At 42.3% G+C, this 11,670-nt stretch overlaps 1 protein-coding gene across 1 annotated transcript in view; it reads left to right on the top strand.

The window, feature by feature from the left end:
- The first annotated feature begins 1,136 nt into the window (after positions 1 to 1,136).
- Positions 1,137 to 11,670, top strand: part of HSF5 (heat shock transcription factor 5) — a 44,013-nt gene continuing 33,479 nt past the window's right edge. The window contains exons 1-2 of the mRNA XM_025440323.3: positions 1,137 to 1,839; positions 7,581 to 7,955. Of these exons, the coding sequence (XP_025296108.3) occupies positions 1,197 to 1,839; positions 7,581 to 7,955 (1,018 nt within the window). The 5' untranslated portion in view covers positions 1,137 to 1,196. The remainder of the gene's footprint in view (positions 1,840 to 7,580; positions 7,956 to 11,670) is intronic.

Here is an 11,670-nt window from a genome sequence, read left to right as displayed (position 1 = left end):
GCTGCTTTGTTGGGTCTTTTTATTCATTTTAATTTCTAAGAAAACTTAATCATTTTTCTTTGATTAAAACGTACTCCTTCCTCCCAGCCCTTTCCATTTTAAAAAATTATTTTTTTATTTATGAGAGACAGAGAGTGAAGCAGAGACACAGGCAGAGGGAGAAGCAGGCTCCATGCAGGGAACCCGACGTGGGACTCGATCCCAGGTCTCCAGGATCAGGCCCTGGGCCAAAGGCAGCGTTAAACCGCTGAGCCACTGGGGCTGCCCCTCTTTCATTTTTAACAGCTCCTGCTACATTATTTATTGATCGGACAGGGGTTTATCCTTATGGATACTATAGAATTCTGTCCCATCTCATGTGAGGTTTGTTTCTGTTTAATGTCTAAGGTGGCACCAGCTGGTTGACCAGGCACACAGGATTGTATTCAGTCTTCGGATTCCCTCCTCATAGGCCTCTCCGTTCTCATCCTGCCTCGAGTAAACCTGTACTGAGCCAAATTATTGCCCTAAGAGGGTCTATTTAAAAACACATAAAATGTTACTATGTAAAAGGTGAATTTGTTTCCGGAGGATACCATAGCCCCATCGCCATTTTTATTTTGGAGAAACAAACAGTTTAACTGTTAGTTTACACTTAGTTTATAGCTACTCAGATTAGAGAGTTGGGCCCTTTGTTCTCCAGAATGGCCAACTTTGAATCGCGAAGTGCACACTTTGGGAATTCTAAATCCCCCACACGCTGGCTGAAGTGATAAACAGGAGTCTTGGTATTCCTGGCCGGATAATCGGGCTTATCTCTTCGCAGGACTGAACGCGACGTGGAGGGCAGCGGCTCCTCCCAAGCCCGGCGGTTTGGGGACGGCGGCGAGGGAAGGCGAGCGGCCGCGGCAGCGCCTCACGCTGCTGCACGCGGCGGGGCTCGACGCGGCGTCGGGCGTGCCCTGCGGCGCGGCGTCCAGGGGGCGGGCCGGCTCGTGCCGCGTCCGGCCGCGCGGCGAGAACTCGAGGCCCCATTGGCCGCGCTGCAAGGCGCGGCGGGGCGCTCGTGCGCCAACGGTCCCAGGGTCCGCGGCGGCCGGGCACAGGCCGGAGGGGGCAGGGCGCAGCGAAGGCCTGGCGAAGGGGGAGGGGGGGATCGAGAACGGGGTGGGAGAGCCAGGCTTGGCGGGGCGAGGCCCAGAGCCCGGGTGGGGGCGATGGAGGAGGCGCTGCTCTCCACCCCCATCAATCCCAACAACTTCCCCGCCAAGCTGTGGCGGTTGGTGAACAGTCCCCGGTACCGCTCGATCCGCTGGGACGGTCGTGGCGAGGGGCTGCTCATCGACCAGCCGCTCTTCGAGGCCGAGCTGCTCAGCCCGCCCGGGGCAGGGGCGGGGGGCGGCGGCGGCGGGGGCGGCGGCGGCGGCGGGGGCGGCGTTGGGGGTGCCGGGGCCGGGGCCGAGCCCGAGCTCTTCAAGACCACCAACTTCACCAGCTTCATCCGCCAGCTCAACCTCTACGGCTTCCGCAAGGTGGTGCTGGGCGGGCCGGGCGCGGCGGGGCCCGGGCCGGGACCAGGGGGCGGTGGGCCGGCTGGCGACGGGCCGCTCCACCACTTCCACAGCCCGCACTTCCGCCGCGACCAGCCACAGCTGCTCGTACACCTCAAGAGGCTCACCAGCGCCAACAAGGCCAAGCTGGCGGCCGGCCTGGAGGTGCCCTGCCGGCCGCCCAACCGCTTCCAGAGGCTCCTCATCACGTCGGCCTCGGCCTCGGCCTCCGCCTCCGCCTCCGCCTCCACCTCCCCGCTGCAGCACCAGGAGCCACCGCCGCCCGCGGGGCCCCGGCCCGAGCCGCACGGTGAGTCCTCCTTACCTGTGGCAGGGGCACATGGGGCGTCAGGGAGCAACCGCCACCTCGGAGGGCATCTCGCACAGCCAGCCCCTTGCTGCCGTGCTTCCCGAGAGGTAGGCCACGGCACCTCCGCGGTTTCCAGCACCCCGCTTCCCGCCACTACCGCCCCGGGAAAGAGGCCGTGGGCTTCCGGCCCCTTCTGGTTACTTGTCCGCTGGTGGCCGAAGGGACCTCTGCTGAAGGCTTTCTGCTGTTCCCGGCCCCTCCTGAACTCCAAGCCTCCATAACCACTTACTTTCCCGAGACCCCGGCCTTACCTTGAACATCTAGAATGAATAAGTAGCCCTTTGTCGAAGCATTAGGTTGGGAAAAAGGGTCTCCTTTGCACTAATGGGAAATGAAGCAGAGTTACAGTAGAGGGTAAGAGTATGACGGCCAAGGTGGGAAGGAACCAAGTCACGGCCAGGAAAACTTAGGACGTGTCTACCAACCACCTTGAGTGGAAGCATGTCCTTGAAGAGACAGGCCATCCTCCTGACACATGACTCACTGACACATCCGAGAAATCTTATTAGAGATGTCCTTGACAGTACTGGTAGGTTCCAAGGAATGTATGGAAAGGCCGACATTGTTTACGTATCCTAAGAGTGAAAACATAGTAATATATTTAATTGTTTATAAGATATCGTTCGTGCTTACAATGAACTGGCTAAACGTTTCTTTCATTGTAACTAATTAGAGCCGATGTTTACCTAAGGTGTTATGGTTAGGCAAACACTAGGCAAAAATGGTTCTCATTACTGTCAAGTGTAGTTTAAGAGAATTGTAGAAAGTTCACATTTGCAGTCTTTGAATCTTTCACTCTACACTTTTCAGTATTGAAATAACTTTGTATGAATGCGTATTTACTAAAAGCTCAAAAATTCTCTGTGATAGAAAATTGTTTTACAAACTTGATTACTGATGCTCTTCCCCGAACTCTTCCAGGAAGGTGAGGGTGGCCACATTCCTTCCCTCTGTTTAGAGCCCATGATATGAGGCAGTATTCCAAGACAGCAACTGGATATAATAATGAGAATTCATTCTTTGCCTTCAGTAGAAACATTTTCACCATGTTAATTTGGATTTAACATAATATGTAAGGATTATTTTTCAGATATGGGAAACTTTAAAAATATACAAATAAAAGTAACGCTTTGTTCAGTTTAACCGAGGCCCAGGGTTATGAATGAGGAAGCATTTTGTTCATTTGGAATTTAGAAGATAAGAGATCATAAGCTTGTGTGTCTGTGGAGTTTAGAAGATAAGGGATTAGGTTAGAGTTCTAGCAACAACTTGGAAAAATAGCAGTGGCATAGGAATGTTCTAAAGGAATTCTAAAGGAATATTAAGCTACTTCCATGTGATGGCCATTGATTTTGGTGGGGAATTAAATGGGGAAAGGCAATGGAGATAATAACATGGCATCCATTTGGCAGAATCTCTGACATGGATATTTGTTTTTCAGGTTGTGTATCTGGTGGGCATAAGGAGAAAAGACTGGGAAGTGTGTTCTTGGGAGAAATAGGATAACCACTTCAGAGAAACATATATATGTGAATACATAAAAATAAGGTCTTGCTCACTTTTTTCATTTCTCCGACTTTCTTTCTCCTCACCTATGTTAAACCGAGTTGTATTCTAAGGATAGAGTCTATTTTATTTTTATTTATTTAAAAGATTTTTATTTATTTGAGAGAGAGCACAAGCAGGGGGAGTGGCAGAGGAAGAGGAAGAAGCAGATTCCCTGCTGAGCTGACAGCTGGCAGCTCCCAGGCCCCAGAGATCCTGGCCAGAGCTGAAGGCAGACTGAGCTACACAGGCACCTCCCATAGAGTCCATTTTAATTAAAGAAATACAGGGGCTGCCTATGGTCTGATTTTCTTCACTTATAGTTCATTTGGTCAGCATTTTAAAGATTATTTGTTGAATAACGTAAATTTAATTCATACTTTTGCAGTATTGGTAATACACCAATCCACATATAGCTAGATTATTGTAGTTTTCATGTATTTACTTTTTTCTTTTCTTTTCTGTTCTGTCAGTTAGTGCAGAAGGTATGTCATTTATGGATTGTCTACACCATAGGCTTGGTTCACTAGGGAATTGTCTTACTGGTGTGGGCAGGATATAATTCTATGTTCAAGAATACTGGGCCAGCTTTGCTTTAATTCTATGTTCTAAGCCCTTGGCTCTTTATTTCTCTTTATATAATTTTTATTCTACTTGAATCTTTCATTAGTAAACCTGATTATACTGCTGCTTCTTAGTTTCCACTTGTGTTTACTGTGTTCTACTTCAGCTTATGGTTTGAATACTTTTTTTTTTTTAATAATAGAATCCTTTGTTTTAGTACCTACTTCTCTTATCTAGATCCATTGAACTAGCTGTCTTGTTCACCTTTCAGGAATGTACTTGATAAGAAATATGAAGATCACATGTTTTTCCCTTTTTTTTAAGTCCACTTTTGTTATTTTGTTCTTAAGTGGCAATTTATTTTACAATATTTGTTGAAACTTTCTAAACTAAGTAACAAGTCTGAGCAATAGTACATAATCTGTTTTAGCCTGGGGATAACAAGCTCTCAAGAGTCAAGTTTTGGGCAAGATGCAGGTTTTTTCCTGGGAATTGATTAGCTCAGATTCATTCATTCATTCATTCATTCTAAAGATTTTATTTCATGAGATACACAGAGAAAGCAGAGACATAGGGAGAAGTAGGCTCCCTTGGAAAACCTGATGGAGAAGCTGAGGGAGAAGTAGGCTCCCTTGGGAAGCTTGATGGGGAACTCGATCGATCCTAGGACCCTGGATCACAACCTGAGCCAAAGGCAGACGCTCAACCGCTGAGCCACCCAGGCGCCCCTCAGATTGATTTATATAGAAGGAATAGGATTTTTAAAAACAAATCCATTGTGCCTTGCAATTATGGATTTAAACTTTGCCAAATATATCCTAAAGATGTTGTGAAAACATATAGGTGATAGTCTGTGAAGTTGATCAGAATAGAGCCCTATGAGATAACCCTTAACAATAAGAGCTGAAAATGTTTTAGTTCTTTATTTTATTTTTTAAAAAGATTTTATTTATTAATTCATGAGAGACACAGAGAGAGGCAGAGACACAGGCAGAAGGAGAAGCAGGCTCCATGCAGGGAGCCTGATGCAGGACTTGATCCCGGGACTTCAGGATCATGCCCTGGGCCAAAGGCAGGTGCTAAACCGCTGAGCCACCCAGGGATCCCTAGTTCTTAATTTTAAAAAACAAATGTAAAGGAATACCCTTGTAATGCTATCAGTGTTCTTATGTTAGCAGCATCTAAAAATCTATAAATATTTGGCTGTCACTCAGAGATTGTGACAGAAGTTGAATTTATATTTTAATTTGAGAATTCAAAGAGAATTCTTTAAGTAGCTGCTTAAATTATTGACAGTCTGCAGATTCATTAATAGCTTAACTCTAAAGAAGGTAGAAGAAGGGTTAGCTATTACACAGTGTACCAGTATGTAGTTTTAACATGTGAAGGATCCAAGGAAGAATCAAGTGGTGGGTAGTTTTAGACTTCAGAAATATCTGTTTTAAAGAGCAGAAAATATTTCTTTAGGTCTTAAAAGATTGCACTGGTAGTTCAAAGTGTGTATATGTATGGAATTGCTAGTCAAATACTATAAAAACTATCTTTTGTACTTCAGAGGAAAAGAAGAAACGCAGTTTTTAGGGAGTATATATGATTTGAATACAGTCTTCTGAACTAAGATTGTTTTTCTCCATTAGATTTAGACCTCTTGATTTCCAGGGCTTTAGATTTGTTTGTATATATATATGTATTTGTCTTGTTTTTGACATTAATGCTTTATTCCTTTATTTTATTTTTTATTTTTAAAAAATATTTAATTTATTTATTCATGAGAGACACGGGGAGAGAGAGAGGCAGAGACACAGGCAGAGAGGGAAGCAGGCTCCATGCAGGGAGCCCGACATGGGACTCAATCCTGGGTCTCCAGGATCACACCCTGGGCTGAAGGCGGCGCTAAACCGCTGAGCCACCAGAGCTGCCCTGCTTTATTCCTTTAAAAAATTTTATCATTTCTAAGAGTGTGTTTTATGAAAATTGACTTGACTCAAACAGTGCCAAACCAGAATTTATTCCTTTAAAAAATTTTATCATTTCTAAGAGTGTGTTTTATGAAAATTGACTTGACTCAAACAGTGCCAAACCAGAAGTGGTTAAGAGTGCTCCTAATGCTTTATTTTTTTTTCTTGTTTCTTTTTCTTTTCTTTCCTTCTTCCTTTCCTTTCCTTTCCTTTCCTTTCCTTTCCTTTCCTTTCCTTTCCTTTCCTTTCCTTTCCTTTCCTTTCTTTTCGAGAAAGAGAGAGAGAGAGACAGAGAGCCTAAGGGGCAGAGGGAGAGAGAAGCTTAAGGAGGCTCCACACCCAGTGCAGAGCCCGAGGTGGGGCTTGATCTCATGACCTTGAGATCATGACCTGAGCCAGAATCAAGAGTCAAATGCTTAACCAACTGAGCCACACAGATACCACCTCTTGCGTTATTCTTTAGAGGAAATTAAACACCATAGAAATAGAATGAAAGATGCATAATACATTGAATGGGCTTACAATTTAAATATTTGGTAAAGTAGGTCTTTGAGTGTCATCTTTTACCATGTAGTTTAACAGATGAGCAGTACATAAATTAGACTTTCCCTGTTTTATAGATTGATTTAATGAAATAAATTGAAAGGAATTTGTGAACCACATAATTTAATACACAACACCCTTCCTGGGAATAAATTAGCTTAGCTTTATGTTCAAGAATTACAGTCTGAAAAATAAGTTCAGTTTGCCACGTGTATATTTTCTTTTTCCTCATTATATAGAATTGCCCTTTCTCTCTCTTCATCACCTTCACTTTTTAATTCCTTTCTACTTTACTAGGTGAGAGAAAGCAAGTATCAGAATCCCTAGGACTGGGTATGTGGATTTTTAACAAACTCTCCAGGTGATTTCAGATGTAAGTCCATCTTTGAGAGTCACTGATATATAGGAAGGGACTCTACTAGAGATACTCTGAAGAAAAAAAGACCATGGAAAATTTTGATTAGTTTAGGAAAGGAAGAAAAGAACTGAGTCAAAGTTTTCAAGCCTGACTTTTCGGCAAAGATTATCATAAAAAAAAAAATTCTAAAGGGAGTAAAGAACATTAACTTTCTTTTTGGTTTGCATTATAGTTCTTATTTGATCGATACTTATTTCTTGAATGTATATTGTTGAGTGTCTACTTTCGTGCCTATTATTAAGATTTCTAAATGATTTGAAAGATTGGAATATCTAAAACTTCTATGAAGTAGTTTACAGGTTGGAAAAATCTGGGTCAATCACTTGAGGTAAAAAGGTAATATGACTGAATCATCTATAAAAGGCTTTGAATATTGAATTTGACTTAACATTTGATTTAGTATTAGGGTTTGGCTACTTTGTCTCTTATGACAATAATACTGAGAAACAAGCCAAAGTTTATTTGATTACTTTTTAAAGCAGTATGTGTGCAATGTTGTATTCTGGATTCTCAGCTTGTTTTTACCAGAACTAAATTTCTGTTGTGTTAAAAATGGCTGAGAATTCAAAATATTCTTATTTTGTGACTTTTGGTTTACTAATTCAGTGGTCTAATGTAAAATTAGTAAATATGCTCTTCCTTTTTTTATGCAGGACCAGTGGCTGTTGGACAATTCCACCGGTCATTCCGGAGAGATAGTTTGTCTCCTTACTCCTATGTATCGACTTCATCCCACAACCACAGTACTTTCCCTCTGAAAGGTTTAGATCGGACTCCGATTCCTCCTAGAACATGGCAGAACTCCCTTGGAATGCACCCAGGACAAGTGGAAACGTCTCCCACTTTTTCAGATAAAGGGGTTCCATTTCCTGTACTGCAGAGGTTTCCAACTGAGGTTACCTATACCCTGCAGCCAAGTGCCACATCTGTACACGTTCAGCAAGGTCCTCAAACAATGGTCAGCTCCTCCCAAAAATATAATAACTACACACCCTCAGCGCAGTACTCCCAAGCTTACTATCCAACAGGTATGAAAAATTCAAGTTCAATAGCTTCTCTTAAAGTACTTTATTATAAACATTTATATTTTTTTTTTTTTTTTTTTTTTTTTTTAAATTTTTATTTATTTATGATAGTCACAGAGAGAGAGAGAGGCAGAGACACAGGCAGAGGGAGAAGCAGGCTCCATGCACCGGGAGCCTGACGTGGGATTCGATCCCGGGTCTCCAGGATCGCGCCCTGGGCCAAAGGCAGGCGCCAAACCGCTGCGCCACCCAGGGATCCCAACATTTATATTTTTAATGCATTTCTGCATGCTTAAAAATAGGAATACTCACCTAAGAAAGGTCAAAGAATTCTCATCAGGGCATATTTTTAAGCGATATATAAAATTTCATTGTGTTCTTAAGGATTATAAAAATTCTGTTGAGTACGTAAAAGTATATGGTTTCTAGTGAAACTTTGGTATCTTCGAAATGTGTCCTAGTAATGAAATTAGAACATAGTACTTTGGGACCTTGTTTTTAACTTTGCTGTTGGTGCAGCATTTTATTTCTTTTAACAAAAAATTATATATATGTTACAGTTGACCCTTGAACAATGTGGAATTGGGGAACTGACCCCCCATGCAGTTGCAAATCCGTGTATAACTTTTGACTTTCACCTAAACTTAACTACTAATTGCCTGTTCTTGACTGGAATCCTTACCTCCGATAACAAAGAGTTGACTAGCACATATTTTGTATGTTATATGTATTAAGTACTGTATTTTTACAATAAGCTAGAAAAAAGAAAATTTTTTTGATTTCTATTATGATTTTTAAGAAAATCATAATAGAAAATACATTTATGGGATGCCTGGGTGGCTCAGTGGTGGAGCACCTGCCTTTGGCTCAGGTCATGATCCCGGGGTCCTCAGATTGAGTCCCACATCAGGCTCCCAGGAGGGAGCGTGCTTCTCCCTCTGCCTATATCTCTGCCTCTCTCTGTGTCTCTCATGAATAAATAAATAAAATCTTAAAAAAAGAGAGAATACATTTATAATACTGTACTGTATCAAAACAACGTGGACCCACATAGTTCAAACTCATGTTGTTCCAAGGTCAACTGTATATACTGTATTTTTTAATGTTATAGGTGAGATTATATCATAATGAAATTTTAGTATCTCAGTAATGAAGTTTTTTTTTGTTTTGTTTTTTGTTTTTTAAAGATTTTATTTATTCATGAGAGACACACAGAGAGAAAGACAGAGAGGCAGAGACATAGGCAGGAGAAGCAGGCTCTTCACAGGGAGCCCGATGTAGGACTCAATTTCCGGGCCGGGGATTACGCCCTGAGCCAAAGGCAGACACTCAACCGCTGAGCTACTGAGGTGTTCCAGTAATGAAGTTTAATTAAAAAGCATAATATCTGTTAAAACTAAATTATATTCTTTGGGTAGCCCTGGTGGTGCAGCGGTTTAGCACTGCCTGCAGCCCGGGGTATGATCCTGGAGAACCAGAATCGAGTCCCGTGTTGGGCCTGCTTCTCCCTCTGCTTGTGTCTCTGCCTACCCCCCTCTATGAATAAATAAATAAAATCTTTAAAAAATTTATATTCTTTTAGTAAAAACTCGATGGTATGTTTTGACAGTGCAGTCCCTGCAGTGTTAATCCCAGCCAACAGAACTGCGGAGTAGCAGAGAGAACCTGACCATGACAATTGACCTAGACCTCAGCCAAGGGGCATTGGAGATATACTGTAAATCTCAAGCCACTGATCAGAAATCCTTATGATAGTGACCCTCTGTTTAGCTTCTTGGGGGAAGAGAGTGTCTTTTGGGAGGGGTGCAGTTTTGCAAGATAATAGCCTTAGCTTTCCATTCAAATGTTATTTTCAATTTTGCAGGAGCACCATATAGTCATGGTGTGTTTCATCATGCAGAGTGCTTTAATACTGAGTGACAAAATGGGGCAATGGAAATAAGACAAGGGTCAAGGCTTTCAGAAAAGACCAGAGAGAGAAGAAAGAGGGCATTCCTGTGTTAAGACCCTAGGAATAGGGGATCCCTGGGTGGCTCAGCGGTTTAGAGCCTGCCTTTGGCCCAGGGCATGATCCTGGAGACCAGGGGTTAAGTCCCACATCAGGCTCCCTGCATAGAACCTGTTTCTCCTTCTGCCTGTGTCTCTGCCTCTCTCTCTCTCTCTCTCTGTTTGTCTCTCAGGAATAAATAAATAAAATCTTAAAAAAAAGACGCTAGGAATATTAATTTTCTCAAATATGTAGATCTGGAAGCTATCTCTAATGGTATTTTGTTAGACCATTTCTCCCTGGCAGGAGGAAATTAAAAGCTAAAATAAGTGGAAGGAATGTAAATTCAATAAGGGAATAAAATAACGTGTTGACTTTTACAAGTTATAAATCTGGTAACTTGTTTGTAAAAGGACTCACTATTTTCTAGCTGTAATATCCAACTGTATTCTCTTATTGACTTACTGCATTCTACCTAAATATAGCAGTAAAAGGGATTGCTTTATTTTCCCAAAATATTTAATATTAAAATAATAAGAGTTTTTTTTTTAAGATTTTTATTTATTTATTCTTGAGAGAGAGAGAGAGAGTCAGTCACAGACACAGGCAGAGGGAGAAGCAGGCTCCATCCTGGGAGCCCGACGTGGGACTCGATCGATCCCAGGTCTCCAGGATCATGCCCCGGGCCAAAGGCAGGCGCTAAACCGCTGAGCTACCCCGGGATCCCATGTTAGAAGTTTTAGATCTTGGGATGCCTGGGTGGCTCAGCGGTTAAGCCTCTGCCTTCAGCTCAGGGTGTGATTCTGGGGTCCCAGGATCAAGTCTCACATCGGGCTCCCTGCGTGGAGCCTGCTTCTCCCTCTGCCTGTGTCTGCCTTTCTCTTTCTGTGTCTCTCATGAATAAATAAATAAAATCTTTAAAAAGTTTTAGATCTTATGTATAGTGACAAATAAGGTCAGATTTTTATTAATGAATAGTTTAATTCAACATTATAATAAACAGGTTAGACATTAATATCTAGATTATAATTTCAGCTATATTCTAGGTACGCATAGAATGTATATACACATATAGAGAGAGAGTCTGTGTCTTCCTTATACTTGCTTTACATTCTGTAGCCCATCAAGATAATACCCCTATCTCCCTTCCTTTAACCAGTAAGTGTTTCTCTTTTCTAAACTTCCTCCAAAACCCCCTCCTCAAACAACTAGACTCAAGCTTCTGGGGAGTTTGTTTGTTTGTTTGTTTAGCTTCTGGGGAGTTTAAATTTGGAACGACTGCAGCAAGAGGGTTGTAGAAATGTGCTTGACCTTCTAGTTTGTAATTTTGGAGGCATTTTCCTACGGACATATTAAATATGGTGGTTAGGTTCTGTATTAGTATTAGTTGTACACTTATTGCTGTACAGGTAGCTGTAATCTGATTTAGGAGCCAAATTAACCTATATGATGTTTTTTTTTTTTTAAAGATTTATTTATTTATTTATTTATTTATTTATTTATTTATTTATTCATGAGAGACACGCACACACAGAGAGAGAGAGAGAGGCACAGACACAGGCAGAGGGAGAAGCAAGCTCCATGCAGGGAGCGCAGTGCAGGACTTGATCCTGGGTCTCCAGAACCACATCCTGGGCTGCTCTGTAATGTTGTTTCTATGGGAAAATGTATTTCAAGTCCCAGATAATCCTCTTAGAAACACTTGGTTCTAAATTTTATGAGAAGCACTTA

Source organism: Canis lupus, chromosome 9 (genome assembly GCF_003254725.2).
Source record: "Canis lupus dingo isolate Sandy chromosome 9, ASM325472v2, whole genome shotgun sequence".
Taxonomy (NCBI): domain Eukaryota; kingdom Metazoa; phylum Chordata; class Mammalia; order Carnivora; family Canidae; genus Canis; species Canis lupus.
Note: the sequence above shows the minus strand (reverse complement) of the source record. Positions and strands in the feature narration are given on the sequence as shown.